This window comes from Abramis brama (assembly GCF_963993115.1).
Source record: "Abramis brama genome assembly, chromosome: 3".
Classification (NCBI taxonomy): domain Eukaryota; kingdom Metazoa; phylum Chordata; class Actinopteri; order Cypriniformes; family Leuciscidae; genus Abramis; species Abramis brama.
This window is the reverse complement of record NC_139965.1, coordinates 3,852,176-3,876,503: the sequence shown is the minus strand read 5'-3', so window position 1 is coordinate 3,876,503 and position 24,328 is coordinate 3,852,176. Positions and strand designations below refer to the sequence as shown.

At 34.0% G+C, this 24,328-nt stretch overlaps 2 protein-coding genes across 2 annotated transcripts in view; both read left to right on the top strand.

Annotated features, from left to right (window-relative positions):
• Positions 1-19,896, top strand: part of LOC311079620 (uncharacterized protein) — a 29,222-nt gene extending 9,326 nt beyond the window's left edge. Inside the window, exons 8-33 of the mRNA XM_084109208.1 lie at positions 1,003-1,068; positions 2,836-2,913; positions 2,997-3,044; positions 4,187-4,234; positions 4,329-4,409; positions 4,500-4,547; positions 5,273-5,332; positions 5,452-5,520; positions 7,592-7,642; positions 7,728-7,793; positions 7,939-7,977; positions 10,618-10,674; positions 10,748-10,834; positions 10,916-10,963; positions 11,046-11,111; positions 11,188-11,238; positions 11,961-12,005; positions 12,980-13,033; positions 13,110-13,208; positions 13,288-13,341; positions 13,424-13,498; positions 14,307-14,393; positions 14,532-14,571; positions 14,652-14,706; positions 16,506-16,839; positions 17,875-19,896. Coding sequence (XP_083965334.1) covers positions 1,003-1,068; positions 2,836-2,913; positions 2,997-3,044; positions 4,187-4,234; positions 4,329-4,409; positions 4,500-4,547; positions 5,273-5,332; positions 5,452-5,520; positions 7,592-7,642; positions 7,728-7,793; positions 7,939-7,977; positions 10,618-10,674; positions 10,748-10,834; positions 10,916-10,963; positions 11,046-11,111; positions 11,188-11,238; positions 11,961-12,005; positions 12,980-13,033; positions 13,110-13,208; positions 13,288-13,341; positions 13,424-13,498; positions 14,307-14,393; positions 14,532-14,571; positions 14,652-14,706; positions 16,506-16,839; positions 17,875-18,288 — 2,220 coding nt within the window. The 3' untranslated portion in view covers positions 18,289-19,896. The remainder of the gene's footprint in view (positions 1-1,002; positions 1,069-2,835; positions 2,914-2,996; positions 3,045-4,186; positions 4,235-4,328; positions 4,410-4,499; positions 4,548-5,272; positions 5,333-5,451; positions 5,521-7,591; positions 7,643-7,727; positions 7,794-7,938; positions 7,978-10,617; positions 10,675-10,747; positions 10,835-10,915; positions 10,964-11,045; positions 11,112-11,187; positions 11,239-11,960; positions 12,006-12,979; positions 13,034-13,109; positions 13,209-13,287; positions 13,342-13,423; positions 13,499-14,306; positions 14,394-14,531; positions 14,572-14,651; positions 14,707-16,505; positions 16,840-17,874) is intronic.
• A 19-nt stretch (positions 19,897-19,915) lies between these two features.
• Positions 19,916-24,328, top strand: part of apold1b (apolipoprotein L domain containing 1b) — a 20,237-nt gene continuing 15,824 nt past the window's right edge. The window contains exons 1-2 of the mRNA XM_084109209.1: positions 19,916-20,296; positions 23,490-23,537. Coding sequence (XP_083965335.1) covers positions 23,502-23,537 — 36 coding nt within the window. The 5' untranslated portion in view covers positions 19,916-20,296; positions 23,490-23,501. The remainder of the gene's footprint in view (positions 20,297-23,489; positions 23,538-24,328) is intronic.

The window sequence follows — 24,328 nt, the reverse complement described above, 5'->3', positions numbered from 1 at the left end:
GACCAATCAGAGCAGAGTAGACCAATCACAATAGACTGGGCAATCTGACCAATCAGAGCAGAGTAGACCAATCACAACAGACTGGGCAATCTGACCAATCAGAGCTGAGTAGACCAATCACAACAGACTGGGCCATCTGACCAATCAGAGCAGAGTAGACCAATCACAACAGACTGGGCCATCTGACCAATCAGAGCAGAGTAGACCAATCACAACAGACTGGGCAATCTGACCAATCAGAGCAGACTAGACCAAACACAACAGACTGGGCCATCTGACCAATCAGAGCAGAGTAGACCAATCACAACAGACTGGGCCATCTGACCAATCAGAGCAGAGTAGACCAATCACAACAGACTGAGCCATCTGACCAATCAGAGCAGAGTAGACCAATCACAACAGACTGAGCCATCTGACCAATCAGAGCAGAGTAGACCAGTCACAAGAGACTGAGCCATCTGACCAATCAGAGCAGACTAGACCAAACACAACAGACTGGGCCATCTGACCAATCAGAGCAGAGCAGCTCTCAGAGAGGCGGGGTTTAGAGAGACTGACTCCTTTATATAATCGTTACAGACACTGAGAGAAAAGAGCTGATGCTGTGATGTATATTATGAGAAAATGAAAGTGTTTTTTGACCTTGGAGTCATGTGATCCTGTTGTAGGAGACGCCAAAACATAATTAGGAAACTTTAAAATAGCATAATAGGGGCACTCGAGAGAAGTGTGCAGTTTATTTGCAAGTGTCCACTGTAAAAAAAAAAAAATTGTTTAAAATACAGGAAAAAACAATCAAGATGTAAAATTCCTTCATTGTAATTCACTAGGATTTTTACAGACTTTTCATAGTGTAGAGTTGACATACAGAAATGATGAAATATTGACTGTTTTAAAGCTCGTATTGTCATGTGAAATATATAGTCTCATCCCAAAGTCACATTAAGGTTATAGTTATATATAATTACAGTTTCTTTATGTCAACCAAATCTTTGATTTCAGGATAAGATCGTAGATGGAGTGAAGAGCTCTGAGACGAACACGGACACGCTGCGCCGAGGGTCAAAGGTGAATCTCTTCATCCACCTCAGATGTAGGGGTGGGAGATATTGACAAAAATGAATATCTCGATATTTTTTTCCAATATCTCGATATCGATATTCAGACGATATTTTTGCCATCCTTCATAGAAATGTGTGCAAACTGGCAAAGAAGGTCCAGTTGGTCTTTTGACTTGCTGCATTTGACCTATTATTAGGCTATAGAAAAAACAATAAAGGAGCTAACTAAACAGAATCTGAGGTAGCTCCTACTTTTTCCACTTACAAAAAAAAAAAAAAAAAAAACGGAACTAGGCACCTCTTGCAACAGTGATTATTAAGTCAAACAACAACATTGTTGATGATAAATTCAAAGTAAAACATTTTATTTTCAAAACGCTATAAATCCATCCATATTTTCCCCAAAACGCTATAAATCCATCCATTTTTTTCCAAAAATTGATGGTTTGTCTTTTAAAAAAAAGTCTTTTGCCTTTTATTTTTCCTGTTTACATTTATGAGGAAAAAACAATATTACGTGACAGTTCTCCATTATGGACGCGAGCGCTCTGAAAGCGGCACTAAAAGACTTTCAAACTTCCACAGAGACCTCAAAACAGAAAGCACAAAGCCTTTCTTTAAAACGAATTTCATTTTGTATTAATTGTAACTTAATTTTAATAAATTTTTCATTAACCAATTTCCTGGATTTAATACGTAAAAAGTAAATATAGGCTAGCAATCACAACATAAGGTGCTTGAACTGGAGATTATATAATCATGAACCGAACCGTAGCTTACTCGCCTCACAGGCCTAAAAAATGTGAAATATATTTACAGAAAGCTGGTTCTAAACAAAACCATCCAAAACAAGATAAAATTATGTAGCCTGCATTTCTCCGGTGCGTTCACTAGCCTACTCAATAGCCTATCGTCAACTTCATCTTTGCAGCGAAACAGAAATTAATAAACAATTAAAATGTCTTATTGCAATATTTTACATATTCATAATCATTACTTTTGCTGGTTCTTTGAGGCAGCTTTTTAGGTTTATGGCGTTTTGGAAAAGAGCTCTTCACGTACAAACACCGTTTCACCAAGGCACAGCGGCCCTTCAGCACATAAGAAAAAAAAGCATGGACTTACTAATTACGAAACTTTGATGTGGTTGAACAGGTGAAACTGTCACAAATTCCTCTGCAACTCAAACCTTCTCAGTACGAGTTATGAAGGAAGAGAACAGCATTACAGTGTTCAGCGCGTCCTCCTCTGATTGCTGTGTTCTGACTGAAATAGTGTGTGCAGGAGCACATGCGCAAAACAGGTTTGTAAAATGTCCTTTTGTAAAATGACATATGATAAAATAAAAATAATTCATATATCATTTTACAAAACGGTTTTGCGCATGTGCTTCTGCGTTCACTATTTCGAATTTACATATGAATGTGCATTTTTGACGACACGGGACCATGGGCTGGGCCACTCGGAGGTTGCTTCCGGGAATAGTACTGCCCTACAGTATTAAAAATCGCTACATTTAATTGTTTAGAAGGTTATAGTGTGCGTTATTTGTTTTCTCTTTAACTTCTTTCAGCTCTTTTCATGTTTGGGGGTCGGATTGTACAAATTATGAAATATTCGATATCCCAATTTTGCATATCGTCCAGACAACAATTTGGATATTATCGTCTAAACGATATATCGCCCACCTCTACTCAGATGTCAGCGGCAGGTTATTGTTCTGGTGTGTGTTCATCATATTCACTCTGAGGGTGTGTGTGTGTTGTGTCTTCAGCTCGTTGTTGACGGGACGGATGGGTTTTTTGCTCTGGATGAAGACGCAGAACAGAACGAAGCCGTCGAGTTTAAATCAGTACGAAGCTCTTTATTTCTGAATCATGTTTCAGTCATTTCAGATTCATGTCTTTCATCGCTGATTTCTTTTGCTCTCAACAGAAGAAATCATCAAAACACAAGATCCTCACTCACCGCAGAGGCTCTAAGGTGAAACACTGCACTACTGTCATCTCTAGCGATCAGTCGTATCTGTGTTTTTGCATAATACAAGATTAAAAGAATATAATATTTACTTGATAAAATAATTAATGATCATCATCTTTGCTTTTTTAAATAATACAATATTTTTTTTTTTTTTACAAATTTGTTTTTAATTTGATTATAAATACAGTAATTTTTATAACTTTAAAATGATAATGAATAAATTATTTTATTCAAATAAAATAATTCATATAATAATTTATACATCTGAAGGGATCAGTAATTGTATTTTTGTATTTTCAAATAGTACAAGATTAAAATATTGTAATAGTTACTTCACAAAATAAAAAAATATATTCATAATCTTTACTTTTTTAAATAATAAAATATTTTTTAAGATAAAATAATTTATTCTAAAAATAATTGTATGATAATTATATTTGAATTATAGGATAATTTATAAATTTATAATTTATAAGCTTATACTTCATAAAATAAATAATAAACAGTGTACCAACAGTCCCCAACATTATTCGAAACAAAAGATAAAAGAATATAATATTTTCTTGATAAAATAATAAATGATCTCCATATTCTTTACTTTTTAAATAATAAAATCATTTATATATATATATATATATATATATATATATATATATATATATATATATATATATATATATATATATATATATATATCCATAAGAGGAAAGGCTGCTCATTTCCAATTTCTCACACAATTTTTTTTTACTATATATATATTTTTTGTAATAACAATCCTGTTTATATTTTCATTAAACACTTTCATTGACATTTCTGGTATTTAAAATACATGACTTGATCTGCATAGATGATTACCACAGTAAACTAACAAGAGTTTAATAAACAAAGAGTTTAATAGCATGTTCTGCCAGAGACTTTCAGCATAAACTGTGCAAATTATTGGCAGGCGGTCAGTGTGTCTCTAAAACAAGCCTTTTTACTCTAACGTATCATATCTTCAGTGTTCTTATCTTATTGGTATCATATCTTCAGTGTTCTTATCTTATTGGTATCATATCTTCAGTGTTCTTATCTTATTGGTATCATATCTTCAGTGTTCTTATCTTATTGGTATCATATCTTCAGTGTTCTGCTGTTGTTTGCAGGCGAAACACACTGAAGCTTCAGCTAAAGGATTCCCTGCAGACTATCAGGTTTGTTTAGAGCTACACTGGACATCAATAATACATTTATTATGATAAACATGGGTATCGTTTGACCTTTGCCCTCACTGAATTGTCTTATTAGGATGATTTAATGTCCTCGTCAAAAACTGCTGATCTCATGGCTTTTGGACCGAAGAAAGATGAAGATGTGGACTTCAAACCGGTACGACACACACGTTTGACTTTGTGCTGCGATTTCACCTCAATGTCCGCCGTATCTTTATTATATATATTTATTATATTTATTTTACAGAAGCAATCACAGAAATTCAAGCCTCCTGTGCCACATCGACTATCAAAGGTATGAGAAATATAATATATATATATATATATATATATATATATGAAATATAGCTGGTACTTTAGATTTAAAGCCATAAACCAAAAAGCAAATTATCTGTTATAATAATAACAATATAATACTTTATATATAATTTATGTTTTAGTAAATCAATTACAAATGTATCCATTAAAAATTAAAGGTGTTTAATTAAATAATTTATAAATTATGATTTAAATTATATAAATTAGTTTATTTTAAAATTATTATAAATTATATTATTTATTAAAACAGTAAAGAATATGCAGATAATGTATTATCTTACCAAGTAAATATTATTGCATTGCTTTTTTTTTCAAATACAAATAAAAGGGAAAACTATTATTTAGACATTCGAGACAATATTTGGACACTTAAATAATGTTCAGTTCCTGTCTCTATGAAGCCCCTCCTTCTGAAAAGCACACTGTGCTCTGATTGGTCGGCTGGAGCAGTGTGTTGTGATTGGTCGAGCGCTTCGAGTGTGTTTGGGAAATGTCCCGCCCCTTACCATAACCACCAGTTGAACACACTACTAACTAACTCAACCAGGCCCCGCCCCTTTATTCTGCGCATAAATTATTATAATGAGGAATATTGTGACGTGTTCGTTCCCGGAAGAAACTCAAGACTACAGTGGAGGCGTTTCAGGAGCTCAGTTCTGTGTAATCTACATAACTTTATCTGATCTGTGCTGGTTTCTGAAGGACACTTCTGCAGCTGGTCTGAAGTCATCACACGGTCCTCCTCCAGCGACGGACTCAAAGGTATTCTCACTGCTCTTTTGCAGAGGTGAAGACAGGGATCAGGATCGGGACCGTGAGCCTCTTTGAATTTAAGTCTTACAATATCTTATTATTTAAAAACGAATGTGTTCTGTTCGCAGTCCTTTTCCAAAGATCCCTTTCTGGAAGGAGACTTGGATGTCGGCGCTTCACTCCATGACAAGCGTCCGGTAAATCCATTTCCATTTGTAGTTGATGTTTTCTGTTTCAGTGAACGACAGTGGTGTTGGACTTTATACTGAGACTAAACCTCAGTTCTGGACGTTATTAATATACAAGAGAGTGTCTGATGATGGCAATATTTATCAGGCCGAGATGAGGGGGAAATCAAAACATTCATTCCAAATATATCAAAGAAAACAAGCACTCTGACATTTGTATTAATTTAATATAATTATTTATATATAATTATTTATTATATATATATATATATTTTTTTTTTTTTTTTTTTATTATTATTTTATTATATATATATATATATATATATATATATATATATATATACATATATTAAATAATAAAAATAAATACACATATATATATATATATATATATATATATATATATATATATATATATATATAATCAAATACAAATGTAAAATAAGATATAAAAACATCAAACAACAAAATAAAAAATGAAATAAATATATAAAATAACATTAATTCCAAATATATCAAAGATAACACAAGCACTTTGACATTTGTGTGATTTAAAAAAAAAAAAAAAATAAATAAATATATATATATATATATATATATATATATATATATATACATTTTATATATATATATATATATATATATATATATATATATATATATATATATATATATATATATATATATATACATATATACATTTTTTATATACATTTTTATAGACTTAAAGTCTATCAAGCCACCCTGAGCACCCTAGCAACCGCATAGTAACACCTTAGCAACCACCCAGAATGCCCTAGCAACCACTAGCTTATATCTGAGAGACTGAATGGCCTAAAAACCTTCACACTTTGAGCTTTACGAACTGCTTTAAAGTTAAAACTACTTAGCTTTTCAAACTCACTCAAACTATCTGACTCTGCGTTCTCAAGTTAACAAAGTTTGCATTGCCAAGATATCAGTGTTCTAACAAAATAATAAAAAATAGAAATGTATAAAACTATCTCAACATATTTGGGGAAAAAAAGACAAAAGTAAACAATTAATAAAACTTTAAATGAAATTTAAATGATTTCTTTTAAAAAAAATGTTATTAAAACTGTATTAGTATCTATCTCAAAGACACTGAATTAACACTGACATCTGCTGGACACAGACATGCACAGACAATGAAAATATATTAAAAAAAATTTAGTCAAAACACATTGCTTTGGAAATAATATCTTTTATTTGCATTTTTAATTCATTTCATATTATTTTTGTGCTATTTTGTATTTTTTGTTATTTATGTTATTTTGTATTTTATATTGTTTTTTTATTTTATTTTGTCATTTTATTTTAACTTTTAAAATTAACATAACTTTTATATTATATATATATATAAAATAAAAAAATAAAATAAAAAATAAATATTTAAAATAGAAATAGAAAAATAGAAATAATATAAAATAAAATAAAAATGTAAAATAATATATAAAAACATCAAACAAAAAAATAAAAAATGAAATAAATAAATAAAATAAAAAAACAATATAAAATACAAAATAACATAAATAACAAAAAATACAAAATAGCACAAAAATAATATGAAATGAATTAAAAATGCATTTAAATAAAATATATTATTTCCAAAGCAATGTGTTTTGACAAAAAAATAAAATTAATATATTTTCATTGTCTGTGCATGTCTGTGTCCAGCAGATGTCAGTGTTAATTCAGTGTCTTTGAGATAGATACTAATACAGTTTTAATAACATTTTTTTTTTAAAGAAATCATTTAAATTTCATTTAAAGTTTTATTAATTGTTTACTTTTGTCTTTTTTTTCCCAAATATGTTGAGATAGTTTTATACATTTCTATTTTTTTATTATTTTGTTAGAACACTGATATCTTGGCAATGCAAACTTTGTTAACTTGAGAACGCAGAGTCAGATAGTTTGAGTTTGAAAAGCTAAGTAGTTTTAACTTTAAAGCAGTTGCTAGGGCATTCTGGGTGGTTGCTAAGGTGTTGCTATGCGGTTGCTAGGGTGCTCAGGGTGGCTTGATAGACTTTGAGTTACACATGATTTCCTGTTGTAGATTCCAGAGGTTGATGACGAGAGAAACACGGGGGGGATCGATGATGGACAGGTAGAAGAGAAAGATCCGTCGTCTTTCTGTTCTGTCTTTCATTTTCATTATTTTAGTCACTGTTATTCTCTTTTTTTTTAATCAGAAACACAAAAAGAAGGTCAAAGTCAAGTTTGTTCCTCAAAGAGGGTTTGTTATCGGTTTATCCAGGGTAAGTCTGTTTTCTTTGATATATTATATTATATTATATTATATTATATTATATTATATTATATTATATTATATTATATTATATTATATTATATTATATTATGTGTTTTTAATGAGAGTTTTGTGTTTGTTATTGGGTTGTCAAGGCTGATAATGAGCCGACGGAGGGAACGCCACATTTTAAGGTATTTTCAGAAGAGAATTCTGTTCACTCTAAAATATGCTGGGTCGTTTCAACTCACGTTTGGGTCAAATATGAAGAAACCCAACCATTGGGTTAACATTTTTAATAATTTTTTAACCCAACGGTTGGGTTTATCCATATTTTTCAACTTACTGGGTACTGTGTAGTATATACTGTATTTTAATGCAATATTAATAATAAATGTATAAATGTAATGCATTATGCAACGATAAACAGTGCAGTTCATTCTTTAAAGCATCTCGTCACGCCGATGCTGAATTCAGCAGTTTTCATCTGTGCAAACATAAAGGCCCTTTCACTATGGCAAGCCGTTTTAACTTTTATTCATTTCCAGGATATTAATTCTTGATATCAAAAATTCAGTTTTCACTAGTTAAAATGATCATTCTTGATATCAGGAATTAGATTTCTTCTAGAAACAATGGCAATTTTTAATATCAGGAATTAGATTTCCACAGATCTACAATTATATTTTCACTAGTTAAAGTGCTAATTCTTGATATCAACAATTGAATTGCAACTAGTAAAAACTATAATTCTTGATATCTGTAATTGTATTTTCACTAGTGAAATGTCACCATAGGCTGCCATTCAAATTCAATTGTTGATATCAAGAATTGATTTCTTACTAGATGAAATTCCAATTTCACATATCAGGACTACAATTCTTACTAGTAAAAACCTTTATTTTTTATTACATGAATTAATTTATTTTTTATTTAATTACAGACGAATGACGGAAAATGTCTTCATGCCTTAAAATATCTTGAATGTAACTCGACACCCTTGCCTCATTTAGTATGCGCGGTTCTATGAATATGCAAATGAGCCCCGCCTCCACTCACTCACTCAGCTCAGAGATCCACTGGTTGACGATCACACGTTGATCTGATTGGTTATAGACAAATCCGGCGAAACACGGAAGTAAAGCAGCGCCGCCATTACTGCGTGCCTTGCTGCTAAGGAAGTAGCGTTGGTCCCGTAGGCGGCTGTAGCAGATGTAGCTGTACGAAATGTTATTTTTATCTATTCATCTTTAATTTTGTACAGTCGCCCTGCTGTATGGCTACAACACTTCCCTCGGCCGGCCATGCAGTCACACACTACTTCGAGAACTTTGCAGTTTTATATTGTTACTGACACATTATGGTACGAGTTCACTGCCTGTGAAAACCGCACGACACCTTTTAATGTGAGCTCATCTGCGAAGGTATGCAGTATCTGGCCAATCCATCCGGAGCTCATGTAATTCTGACCTTCAATCAATGCCCTGTACTTTAGGTTCTGAAGCTCGCATGCCAGAAGATTAATAAAATAATGTTGAATACCTGTAAGCTGCCAACTCTCACGCTTTCACCGTGAGACTCACGCAATTGACACTTTTCACACGCTCTCTCGCCAGTCGCCACACATCCATTTTCTCACGCACATAAAAATCGAGAAGCAAAGAGGACATGGAGACCGACAGACTAGACAGAGCAGGTTAGTTATAAAAAAAAAGCTCAGCTCTCAGATTCTGTCAATTTTATTATGAAATTCAAACAATAAATATTTTGGCGTTTGTAAATGTGACGTGACAGATCCCTATGGCACGTGAACCGATCATGACTTAATAGTAAATAAACACGAATGAACGATGTTAAAAGAAACAGTAGCATAACCTACCGAAATGTATATTCATCATACATAATATCGATCAATCAGTGTTTTTTTAACCGCGGAAAGGGTCAATAAAACAGCTGGAGAACAATTAGGCCTATGTCACATAACATTTACCTCAGGAAAGAAAAAAAGAGCTATAGAGAGTATTTTGCTAAATATGTGTACTATATTACATATTTATTATATGTTTTCTTATATCATTAAATAAAGTTGTTATTATAATAAAAAAAACGCATTATATTTAATTTGAGTTATTTTTAACCTTAAATACTGCCAGCTGATAAGGCTCTCTGTATGTTTAACTTACAGCATTAGGTGAGAATTTTTTTTTCTTAAAAAAATAACGCCTATCTTGTGTACCTAATATTTACCCAGATTAGTCAATATTAAAACAAATCACAAGAATTGAACTGAATTGAAATCCTGAAATTGTTTCAAGCAATAATAAAAAAAAACGTACCAGAAATTGTACCATATAATATAAACATTGCAACATGTTGTCACTAAACCTAATAAAATTCAGTTTAGTAACTAAAATGTTTTGACAATCACAATATTTAAGCCCCAGGATCCGCTTTCATTCAAATGTCATTAGAGGACACCGGCAAGTGTCACACCCTCACACTTCGCAGGCACGCAGTAATGGCGGCAGGCAAGATGGCGGCGCCCATAGAGTTTGCGGCGGATTTGTGTATAAGGTAGTTTGTGACGTCAGAAACACCAGCGATTTCAAAGCGTGTTTTTGAGACTGTCTTTGGTTCACTGCAGTTTTAAGGAGGAAATACTCAGCAATGGTGTCGACTTATGAATTTACACATGCTTTGTCTTAAAGCACATTAAAAACACCACATAGACATATAAACAACATTAGACGCTGGATCTTCACCACAGGGGGGCTTTAAGATCAGTGTGTGCACTATACTACACAGCAGAAGATACTGAACTGATTGTGTTGCAGGAGGACGAGGATGAACTGAAGGGAGCTTGTGGTTTCACTCCTCATCCACATCTCAAGGTTTGTCCGAGTCGTACGGATGTTTGTGGAAAGCTCAGATGTGTGTGTGGGATTATTAACACTGTGATTTTAGGATCCCGACGGGATGGATGAGCTGAAGGGAATGAGCGTTTACACTGAAGACACGTCTCTCAGAAGTTATTCACCAAACCATTTTAAGGTTCAAACTAAACCATACTGTGTTTCTGGTCACTTCTAGTGAGGTTATTATTGCTCATATGAACTTGTTTTTTTCTTCCAGAGTTCATATTCCAATGGGTTTATGGGTCCTTCTTCATGGGACTCAAAGGTAGGGCATTGATAGGAAGCATAACTCATTTTTAAACCAGAACTATTTCAGAAGCATCACTGGTTTAGTTTGATATTTTCAGGCATCCGATGTCTTCACGACCTCAGACTTCAGTGACAGACACCAGGAGACGCCAGACTGTCGACCCGTACGTTTAAACGACGCTCTCATGATCTCGGTCAAGCTTTCAGTTGCTTTTATTAATTTTGTATCTGTTTGTACAGAAGAAACCGCCGAAGTTTAAAGTCCCCCGTTTACACCGCAGACAGTCAAAGGTAAATCGTCAAACTCACAACTGAGAGTTTGCTATTTCAGCACCTCGAGAAACTAGTTAAATAAAATCAAATATTTTATTTTTATATTTCCCATTTTCATTTTACTTAAAATTTTAGTAATTTTGTAGTTTGTTTTGTGAATTCATGTTAATATACAACAAAATATTGCCTTAAAATGTTTAAATAAATTTTTTTTTATAAAATAAATATATTTTTATATATTTAAAAAAAATCAGTTAGCATTTATTTTATTTAAAGTATACATGCTATAATATATCATTAACATATTATTATAGTTTTTATTATTATTTTAAATTCGTTTTTATTTTTATATCTTTCATTTGTTATTTGTATTAGTTTTTTATATAATATATTAAACATACGTATAGTTTTATACAGTTTTTAAAATACTATAAAGCTCTACATTTTTTTTTTATTTCAGTTTTAGTTTTAGTTATTTTAATACTTCAAGTTAAACTCATAGAAAGTATATAAAAACATTTTATTTCAACTAGTATTTTATTTTATTTCCTTTTTAGTCAACGTCTATTTTATTTCAACTTATAAAATGTTTTTACGGTTTTAGTTGACAATAATAACCATGGCTTCAGTTTGCATAATTTTTGGTGTATTTTTTGGGAATATTTAATGATCTACAAAAGCAATAAATAGCATTTAAACGGGCAGCTGACTTCCACACACTGTTCATTTGTGTTTTCTAGAGCATTGAAGACCCTGAGATCAGGCCGACTAAAGATCACGAGGAGGTGAAAGCTCGTCTGTTCACTTCACCATGTTTCACATATTTCTCAGATGTTCACTTGATCTTATTTCAAAGGAATGTTCTCACTTCAGTTCAGATTCTCTGATCTGATTTGGTGGTTTCACTTGTGGTTAACATTCTTACAGCAGAAAACTAGTTTTACTTTTCTGTATGAATGAACTTTTGTTTCTGCATTGTAGACATAATTTATGTAAATATGCGTCAAATCACTTTTTGATATCAATGAAAGTTTCCAGGTTATTGAAACTAGTGGTACTAGAGTGGTAACTATATAAAACACAAGTAAATACAAGTAAATAAATATAAATACAAATTATATTTATATAATATTATATTTATTTATATTTATACACTGTAAAAAAAGTGTATACATTTTTACACATTTATTTTTAACTCATCAAAATTAAGCACTTTTCAACTATTTTAAAAGTTATACAAGATTCAACTCATTTTTTTTGTTTATTTAAGTTTAAATGACTTAAACATCCAAGCTGATTGTACTTACAAATTTAAGGCAATAACTTTTTTTTACAGTGTATTTATCTTATTATTCATATCTATTATGCATTTGTGTATTCATGTTTTTATTTATGTTCATAATTATATTTAGTTTTTTAATTAGTTAATGGAGCTGATGCTGTTGATGGAGCTTAATTGAACTAATTTGCTTAATTTAAAAATGTTATTTATATAATATGTATATTTTATATTTATATTATAATTATATTTTATATTTATATGTATGAATATAAATACAAATATTATTTGTACATAATATATATATTTATTTATTTATATTTATATATGTTTTTGTTTATAATTATATTTATATGTTTTACTTGTATTTATATTCATGTTTTCTTTAATGAGTGACAAGTCAAAATAATTTTCTGTTGTAATCAAAAATATGCCACATTTTGCTGGTTGTCCTGGTTAAATGTCCTGCTCTTTCTGCAGATGATGAAGCCTCCTCTTCTTAAAGTGCCGCCGCTGTCCCGCCGAGACTCAAAGGTGCCTCTTCTTTCTCCTCATCTCACTATGTAAATGTTAGTATTGTCCTGAAAGCGCTGACGTCTGACATCTGTAGGCCGTGGAGGAGGACGAGGTCCCTCAAAAGGGTGCAGATTTGTTCAGGGCCGGAGACCTGGAGCCGGAAGAGGACTTCGGATGGGAGGAATACACACCGGTATCTATTATCTTTACACTCTCATGCTTTTATGTTGTTCACGCAAACGAGTTTAGCGCTGACGGTCCCTCTCACACAGGACAATAAACCACAGAAGCCTAAAGAAATGGACACGCATCGCAGAGGGTCAAAGGTTAGAGTGCCTTCATCTCTATCTACTGTACGATAAACCCCTTCACTACCACTTCATCTGGTATAAATCCTGCTTTTTTCAGGATGCTTTTCCCAAAGACTTTCTGGAATCTCCTGGTGCCACGTCTGGAAATTATTACCTGTCTGATGCTGCTAAGGTATTGAGCAACAATATAGTAGAAGGGTCCTATGAAATCCCTTTTATTTTTTCCCAAATTCCTTTTTTGTTCCTTTTTAATTTTTGTGGATTCTTTTTTTTTTTTTTTTTTACTCCAATTTAATGATAAATTAAATTTTAGTAATCAAAAAGCATGTCTAATTAATTGAAATCATGAATTATACCTTATATTTCAAAGGCCCTATGAAATACATTTAATTTTTTATCTTAAATTCTGTTTTATTTTTTTTTAACCAAATTCTGGGTTTTCTGTTTTAAGCTTAAGCTGTGCATTTTAATGGTTTAATTACATTTTAATAATCAAAAAGCATGTCTAATTCATTGAATTCATAAAAACAACAATTTATATATAAAACAAAAAAAGCATAAAACATTAATTTAATTGACCTTTTAATCATATGAAATTAAACAAACTTTGTTTTGTTTTTTGTTTAATTTAACACAACAGCTTTAGCTGTCAAACATTAAAACACAAAATGTTTAATTATTCTATTAAAAAAGTTTTAATAATAATTTATAATTTATTTTATTTAATTGTACTGTACAACATTAATATATTTCTGTCACAATTTCTGCAAGTTGAACCAAACTTTCATTTTGACGAGTTGCCGTGAAGACTTTTCCGTGTTTATGTTATGATGATAGTTTTTCTGTGTCAGTACGATTTAAGTTTACTGATCTGCTTTTTATTTATTCATTTCTGTCATATTTATTTATTATATATTCGTCATATCTGGTCTCTGTCTGGTATTTTCGTCTCATTTATCCATCATATCTCTCTCTGTAAGGCTGAGTGGATGTCGGCTCAGATGGACATCAAACGACATATGGATCAAGAGGAAGAGCAGAAGCGTGAGGAAGAGGAGGAAGAAGGGGTCAGTGATCATGCTAGTTGCATGAATTAGTACATTGCTAGCATGTTCAACATGTTTTCTGCAGTATTTGTGTGTCTGTCACTTTCTCTTGATGTGATTCTGAAGTCTGTATGTCATAAACGTGTGTTTGATTGGCAGGACACTGACAGTCTGATGGAGTGGTGGAATACAGTCGAGTGTGAGTCGAGATTAATTCACTAATTCACCCGCCGCTCATCAGATCGAAATCATTTCACATTCAATCTCTGTGTTTTTCAGTTTGGGACGAACTACCTTCGAACGAGAGGATCAGCTCTAAAGAGGAAGAGACCATGTAAGATTCACAATGTCATAAGATAAGATGACAGATTCTTCAGATTAGCTCAAGAACAGTGCCTAGAGAGCTTCACTGTACTTGCGGGACTTGCCTGACTGCATTGTGCCAAGTGTAGAGTTTGGTGGAGGGGGGGTGATGGTGTGGGGTTGTTTGGTGGAGGGGGGGTGATGGTGTGGGGTTGTTTGGTGGAGGGGGGGTGATGGTGTGGGGTTGTTTGGTGGAGGGGGGGTGATGGTGTGGGGTTGTTTGGTGGAGGGGAGGTGATGGTGTGGGGTTGTTTGGTGGAGGGGGGGTGATGGTGTGGGGTTGTTTGGTGGAGGGGGGGTGATGGTGTGGGGTTGTTTGGTGGAGGGGAGGTGATGGTGTGGGGTTGTTTGGTGGAGGGGGGGTGATGGTGTGGGGTTGTTTGGTGGAGGGGGGGTGATGGTGTGGGGTTGTTTGGTGGAGGGGGGGTGATGGTGTGGGGTTGTTTCTCAGGGCTTGGCCCCTTAGTTCCAGCGAAAGAAACTCTTAATGCTTCAGCATACCAAGACATTTTGGACAATTTCATGCTCCAAACTTTGTGGGAACAGTTTGGGGATGTTCCTGTTCCAGCATGATTGCGCTCCAGTGCATAAAGCAGGACCATAAAGACATGGATGAGGAGTTTAGGGTGGAGGAACTGGACTGGCTTGCACAGAGTCCTGACCTCAACCCGAGAGAACAGCTTCGGGATGAGTTAGAGACTGAGAGCTTCTCGTCCAACATCAGTGCCGGACCTCACACATGTGCTTCTAGAAGAATGTTCAAAACTCCCATAAACACACTCCTGAACCTTGTGGAAACCTTCCCAGAAGAGTTGAAGCTGTTAAATCTGCAAAGGGTGGGCCAACTCCATTTTTTCCCCTTGGTCGAACATTATTAAAGTTAGAGCTTATTTAGAGATATCAGCCGGATGGCTTAGTGCAGGCGCTAACGGATCCTATGCTGTACCTCGTAAATTACCCCACTAATAATGCCCAGAATGGACCAAGCTTCTACAGTAGTACAAATAGGTTCTGTACTCATAATACGAGGCATTGGAAAGTTTGTAAGTACATCAGGAGTTTATTTACATAACACTTGCCTGAGGGCTCATGCTACCGCTAACCCGGACACCGACGTCACTTAAAAACGTAAGTCCTGGCAGAAAGCGGTGCATAAGGATGTAGTGTAACGATGAATTATTATTTTTTCCGAAGTGTTGACAACTGACATTCCTGGAACTGGGCGTCGTTACGCTACATTCTTGTGCATCGCTCTCTGCCAAGTTTGGTGCCATTCTGGGCATTATTAGTGGGGTAATTTACGAGATACATCATAGGATCCGTTAGCGCCTGCACTAAGCCATCCGGCTGATATCTCTAAATAAGCTCTAACTTTAATAATGTTCAACCAAGGGAAAAAAAGGCTTTGGCTCGAGGCCATGGTGCAAAGGACCCTAGGTTGATTTTACTCCGAACCATCCCTTTAAACCCTACTGATCAGGAAAGTCATTAAAGTTCATGTGCATGTAAAGACAGACGTCTCACAACTTTTGGCATCTCCCAATGGGGTACAAAAAAAAATTCTAATGAAAATGTATTTATTTCTCTGACCCCAGTGGGGAGTTTATTCTTGATTTCAGAACATTTAGATATTTAGCTGCAGTGTTCAATCAATCAAGCAATCAATCAACTCGTCATTGATAAAATCCTAAAGTCCCGCCGTTTGTCTTCGTTTTTGTCTCTTTTAAGTGTCACACATATTGAGACTCTGTCCTCTTTCTCTCCTGTCAGATCGTTTAAAGCGGTGGCCGATAAGGTCCATCGCGGTCTCCGCGTGTACCTGAAGCTCTTCATGGAGCGAGCCGAGCTTCTCTACCAGCACGTGCTGATCTTATACGGCATCGCCGACGACCTCAGCAACTTCCACCATCGCACTAAGATCGCCAGCATCACGGGGGGAACGACCACGGCCGTCGGTGGAGCCGCGGCCATCGCGGGACTGGCGCTGGCTCCGGTCACGTTCGGCGCTTCCATCATCATCTCGGCCATCGGACTGGGCGTCGCTACGGCGGGCGGCATCACGGCGGCTTCAGCCTCCATTTCAGACAATATCAACAACATGCATGTACGTTCACGCTCAGTATCATATGCAGCTGTTAGATGATTACAAACAAACACCTTTTCTGTCATTTTGAACTATTTATGTCAACTCTTTAATAAAATTGGCTTCGCTGATCTTTAGATCAAGCCTCGCTAACATGTACTAGATGAGTAAAGTTTGATGGCTAACTTGGATGTTTGCTTGACAAAGCCTTTGTCTGAAAGTTTGAAATAACTTTGAAAAGCTTGAAGTTTGCAGATTTTACTTGTCAATAGAATTTTATTAACATTCTCTAGCACATTGATAACATGTTTTATCAAGTTGCTAACATGTTTCAGCATTTTGCTAGCATGATTTAGCATTTTTCAGGCATGTTTCTAGCTTGAATTAGCACATTGCTGACATGTTTTAGTATATTGCTAGCATGTTTAAACTTTTTGCTAGCATGATTTAACACAATGCTAACATTTCTAGCTTGAATTAGCACATTGCTGACATGTTTTAGTATATTGCTAGCATGTTTAAACTTTTTGCTAGCATGATTTAACACAATGCTAACATTTTTAGCTTGAATTAGCACATTGCTAGCATGTTTAACTATGTTTAGGACTTTGCAGACATGTTTCCTGCTTGAATTACCACATTACTAGTATGATTTCATGTTTCTATAATGATTTAGCACATTCTGACATGTTTTAGCATATTTCTAGGATGATTTAACACATTACTAGCCTGTTTAAACAGTTCGCTTGCATGATTTAACACAATGCTAGCATTAATTAATTCACTGCTAGCATGTTTAAAACATTTTGCTAGCATGATTTAACAATTTTAACATGTTTCTAGCATTTATTGCTAGCATGTTTAGCATGCTAGTAGCATGATTTAGCACATTGTTAGCACGTTTTCTTGTTTTCAGCATATTTTACATGATAAAATCAGTGCAGATTTTACAGCAGAAAGACACGTGAAGCACGAGCTGAAGAAGGATGTTTGTACAATTCTACTAAAGTACTTGATAAAACGGTCTAATGTTGTTTTTGCTCCATCCTCACGCAGGACCGTAAGAAGATCGAGGTAATCGTTCAGGACTACGAGGCGCAGCTGGTGGAAATGCAGCGCTGTTTACGGTTCATCATTGAAGGTCTTGGTCGACTGCGTGCTCAACCGCTGCTGCGACGCAACAACTACTACACCGGCGACTGGGAAGTGCGACGGGCGCTGCAAACCATCAGCCTCGTTACTGACCCGGTCGAGCGAGCGGAAGAGATAACTAACACTACTCTGGTCAAGCTAGCTAGTCTGCATTCAGGAATGGACAAGTACTTCACTAAAGACATGAAGGAGGTGAAGAAAGGTTGCAAGAAGGAGGTGACGGCTGAAGTGCGAACCCTGGCTAAACAACTGCAGGAGGGTTTAGTGGAGCTCAACTCCATCCGAGAGCTGCTGCTCGATGCCACTGGGAACATCTGAAGGCCCATTGGCCCATTCGCTGCTCATTTGCATAAACTTAAATTCTCCTCAAGGAGCTGGAAATCACCAACATAAACAAGCAATTCCGACTTTTTTTACATCTTTTTGTTTACATCTCGCAATTCTGTTTTGTTTTTTTTTCGTCATGGACATAAGAAAAGTTTATATCTTACAATTCAAATTCTGGAATTCTGAGAATCGCATATTTATATCGTCAGAATTGCAAGTTATAAACAAGCAATTCCAACTTTCTTGAAATTCTGAGTTTGCATCTCACAATTCAGGGGTTTTTTTCTGGCGTGGAATTTTTTTCTCACAATTGTGAGTTTGTCTCACAATTCAGACTTTTCTTCTCAAAATTGCAAGTTATAAACAAGAAATTCCCACTTTCTCGGAATAAAAAATACTTATTTTTTTTTATTCACAATTAGAACAATTTCACAATTTATTCACAATTTTCTGTCATAAAAAAAAGGTAATTGCGACTTTATCTCATAATTAAAAAAAAAAAACAACATTCTCACACTTCAGACTTTTCTTCTTAGAATTGCACGTTTATATATCGCAATTGCAAGACATGAAGGAGGTGAAGCTCAGCTGCTCGATGCCTCTGGGAACATCTGAAGGCCCATTGGCTGCTTTGCTTCGCTGCTCATTTGCATAAAATTAAATTCTCCTCAAGGAAAAATAAAATAAATGAAGTGTGGCTGCAAATCGCATTCAGTGTGACTGAATCTTACATGGGATTGAAATTAGTTTTTCTCTTGGGAATGAATGTCTCCTGATGAAACAATAAATATATTCAGCATGCAAATGAGTGCAAGCATGCAGGAGCTTGTTTCCGCCACAGAATAAAAAAATAAAAATTGTAAACAAGCAATTCCGACTTTCTTGAAATTCTGAGTTTAAATCTTGCAATTGTGTTTTTTTTTCCAATGGAATAAAAATTACTTTTTTATTTTTTTTATCTCATAATACCGAATTTGTCACATTACAGACTTTTTTTCTTCGAATTCTAATTTTACATCTCGCAATTCTGTTTTTTGTTTTGAGATACAAACTCAGAATTGTGATTTGCAATTACCTTTTTAATTGTTTGAAACACTGGTGGAAATAAACTTACATACCAGCATCCTATGCACAAATATTAATTATTAATATTAAACAAATATTAAACATTAGATTAAGAGTCCAGAAAAAGTAAGCCTGATATTTTTCCCAATTGAACAACAGTTCCCATCATGCTTTGCTGGACTGCATAACCTAAACACAAATGTTGTCTGTAGTATTTCTGCATGTAGTCACAATAATCATCTTTCATAATTTAACTGTTCTGCTGTTGCCAGAGTTTGTGTTTAAAATCCAGTTTTTGTTCACAGTCATTATGGTGAAAATGAAGCCCACAGACAAGATGTGTTTTTGTGTACAGTAACTGAGATTGTATGCTTTGGATGCAGTGCATTTTAAAGTAAATCTGTCATATGCTCTTGTTTTGCACAACTGGTATTATTACCAGCACTAAAGAAGTTCCTTCATGTCTTGACATGATTTTGTACAATAGCCTACAGCAATGAAGATATGATGTAAATAAAGGTGATTTCAAATATGTGTGTGCATTACTTTAATCAGTTATGCAACAGTTAACACTTTACATGCAACTTTGCTGAGCAGTGAAATCAAAGCAAAGTCAAGTTCGAGTGGAAAATCACTATTTTTCTACATGATCACGCCCCGGCCGTGATCATGTGCTTTTTCGAGGAAGAGACGGTGGACTTCAGGGAAAGACTTTCTTCTCCCCCCAGGACTTGAACATACTGCTTTAAGTTGTTTTTTTGTTTCATGCTTTCAGTACTTTTCGTATTTAAGACCTGTCAGATTTGTGCGTGCTTTTTTCCAAACCTCTTCGAATAAACCGACCCTTTCAAATGTGTTAGAACTTTGAAAACTCTGGAGTTTTGTGTCCTTTTGTTTTCTTTTGGAAGAGAAGACAGTCTCGACCATTGTAAAGGTACGAGTTTGTTTGGTTGCGGTTAAGCGAGTTTTGTTGAGTGTGGTTATATTTGTCATGCACGAACTATTCTTTATGGGGAAGTTGAAAGAGGAAAAAATATCATTATCATTGCAAGCTGGCGAACTTTTGTTATGTTTATGACTTGGTCTTTGAACGCATTGTCGTGTATCGTTCGAAAATGCTCTCTTCAAATTTATTTCAAAACACGTTCGCGAATCGCGACCCAACACGCTTTATTTACTTCTTAAAGCGACAGTCTTATAACCTCATTAATATTCATGAGCCAAGGCTTGGCGTCAGGACTCGTCAGATGACCACGCCCTCGTGCTTCAGCACCCCTAAAAAGGAGCTCAGCACCCCTAAAACTTGGAGTAAGAAATGTTGTTATTCTAAAATTTTAAATAATGGTTAAATAATGTTCTTCATCTTCAATCCGCAGCAGCGCCAAGCAGAGCGCAGGTCAGAAACAGAGGCGTGTGTGTGCGTGTTTGTTCATCTGAGCCTCATTGGTCTTTCACTTCTCGTCAATGTCAGAATATTTGAGATGACCAATCAAATCAAAGTAGGCGGGCTTTATGTTCACAGAAGCTGCGGAGCGCGAATTTTACATGGAATTTTAGCAGCACGACTGACTGAGCGGGTTTTAAATATATTTCTTATCCTTTTTTGGCCTTCAAACGTCTTGAAATGCACATCAGAGAAATAAAAATGTTTAACCCCATAACAACCTCAAATTTATGACCTCTTTGATTATAAAGCCCTGTCTACGACCATGTATTAGGCCTAGATCAATAATGAATGTGTACATATTGCGAATGAATTTAATAAACTTAGTTACCTAGCTTTCCTGGTAGCTTTGTCTGAGAAAATGATTCATAAATCAACCTCAGTTGACCCTATGTTTACTTTCTTCACTGACAGACAAAAATGAAAAGCCTATATCAGTCAAAGCTCAGCTTTAGGAGGGGAAAAGACAGAGCAAGATAAAAACAAAGAGAAAAGAGTGTGATGCTGATGAGGTGTGGAAAATAAACAGCTGCCCGCACATGGTTTTAAAGCTATTGTTATCCAATTTTTTTGGCCTTCAAAACATCTTAAAATGCACATATGTAGATCAGAGAAATCAAAATTTTCGCGGGGGAGCATGCCCCCGAACCCCCCGAAATACCTCACATTCGGGACCTCAGTGATTCTAAAACCCTGCCATATGCATGTTACTGGATGAATGAATGAAACTAGTTAATAATGAGCATTAGACCATAAACTAACTTTTTTTTTTCCCTCATTGGGGGCTGAGCCCCCCTAAAATGAAAATCATAGAATCGCCCCTGAATGATAATAATAATAATAATAATAAAAACGTTCCTTTCGAGTTAGCACAACTAGCAATGCCAGTTTTACACTGCGGGCGAGGCCAGCATGACGTTTTTTTAGTAAATAAATGACATTTTAATCAAATAAATTTATTTATTCTTTTTTTTTTTTATCTATTCATTATGACATGTCTTAATTATGACTGTCATAATTTCAATGCATGGCCTAATTATAACATAAAAAGTAAAAGATTATAGGGTAAAATTGAAATTAAAAAGTCAAAATTATGACTTTGACATGTTATAATTCCAACTTTGTGTCAGAATTGTGACAATGAATTATGAATGAAGTCATATTTTATACTTTTTAATGTCATAATTTCAATTTACAATCATAAATTCAACTTTGTCATAATTTTGACTTCATAAAAAGTAAAAAGTTGAAATTGACGTCATTAAGTCATTATTTCACATTTTTTATTTAAACCACCTCACGATTTTGACTTTTTTATGTCATACTTTTGTTTTATTTTTAATCTATTAATTATGAACTCTTGATTATGACTGTCATAATTTCAATTTATTTCCTCCTAATTATGACATTAAAAGTCAAAATTATGACATACTAAGTTGTAATTTTGTATAAGTTTTAATGTCATTAGGACAGAAGTTGAAAGTGACACAAAGATTATGAGGGAAAGTTAAAATGAAAAAAAGTCAAAATTATGACTGATGTCATAACAAAAAAAAAAAAAAGTCATAATTTCAACTTTTTGTCAGATTTATGGCAATGAATTATTAATGAAGTCAGAATTTCTACTTTTTAATGTCATAATTTCAATTTACCATGTCATCATTTCAACACCGTCATAATTTTGACTTCATAAAAAGTCATCTCGAGATTAATTTAAACTTTACTTCATGATTTAGACTTTTTGTCATGAAAATGAAATTTTTGTCATAATTTCAATTTATGTCCTAATTATGACATAAAAAGTAAAAATTATGGCTTAGTCAAAATGTCATAATTAGGATTTACAGAAGCATATTGTTTTCTTATGTGGCAGAAATGTTTATATATAAAGGCATATGTAAATGTATATGTAAATATGTTCATATGTTTAGGCCTACATTTATTCTGTGTGAGGGAAAATATTGTAATATTGTAAACAAAAATCAAATGACTAACCCAAGTGATTTTATAGCGATTTCCACTGTAAGTATCGTTCCAGAACAGTGTTACAGAAATTTCTCGCCGGAAAGATGAACACTTGGAAACATTTACTGATTTAGTTTTTGTTTTGTTCTCCTCAACCAGAGCCGTCAACAGAACTCAACAATGGCAGTTTCATGATTTATTACCCGCTCATTTTTACACCATTGTTTCCCCTCTCTGAATTGTCCACCAAGCCCCAATCCCACATTATGACCTCAAATTACATAACTGATATTCCGAAGCTGAGTCTCGCGTATGCGTCAGACAGACAGGTGTGGTGTCCGGATAAAAATAGTTGTTAGTGTCGGTTGTGAATCATCACTATTGAGTGTTTACAACCCCAGCTGAGTGTGTGTGACTGTGAATATAGAGTTCAGGAATGTGTGATGTCCTTTGAGTTATGTGTAGTGTACGTATAAGTGTGTGTAAGTGTTTACTCTCTATTTACTCAGCATTCAAAAGACTTGCGTCAACAGCTAAAGCAGATCCACTCAGAGCAGAAGTAAACACCCCCCTTTCAGACTCTCTCTCACACACACACACACACACACGATCCAGTTCAACCAGTCACTCTTTCATTAAAGTGCTCTTTCATTAAAGTGCTGTTAATTAAGTGTGTGTGTGTGTGTGTGTGTGTGTGTGTGTGTGTGTGTGTGTGTAGGAAGGACTGGTGATGCAGAGACTGAATCCCTTTAAATCTTCTCCTCAGGTAACAATCGTTCAAACTCTGTCAATAAATAAATATTAAAAAAGGTTTCCACTAAATCAATGCTTTTCAATCTTTCTGACCCCACGAATATGATCTTTTAGACACTCGAAGTCAAAATTATGATTTGTATGCCTTACTTGTCATAATTTTGACTTAGTGTGTCATAATTTTTGTTAATTTCGACTTTTCATCTCATAATTATGACTCAGTATGTAATAATTTATAAATATTACGTTGTATGTCGTAATTTAGAATTTTGTGGCATATTTATGAATTTAAATAAAAAAAACATTCTCATGTACCTAATAAATATACAAAGGCAGTCTTTTTCATGTATAAAGACCACATGTTTACCAGGGAAATTAATATTATAAAATATCTAAAATATGTGTAAAATCGTATTTGGAAAATATTTAGTTTTTATTAAGTTACATTATAATAATTCATCATTAGTTTAAGTCATAATCTTGACTCAGTATGTCATAATTTCTGCCTTTCCTCTTATAAATATGACTTAGAATGAGTCATAATTATGATTTTCCAAAAAAAAAAAAAAAAAAATACAGTAGCCTATACCAATATACCATAATAAAAATATAATATAATATAAAAAATAACAATATACAAAGGCCTTTTTTATGTATACATTTCGAAAATGTTTCGTTTTCATTGTTACATTCTTATGTTTTTCTGCTCTACTGTATATATATATTCACTTATATTTAGCATATAATTTTTAATCAATTTATTTATTATTCCTCAAACTCTTCTCTGTTTCTGGCCGTTGACCG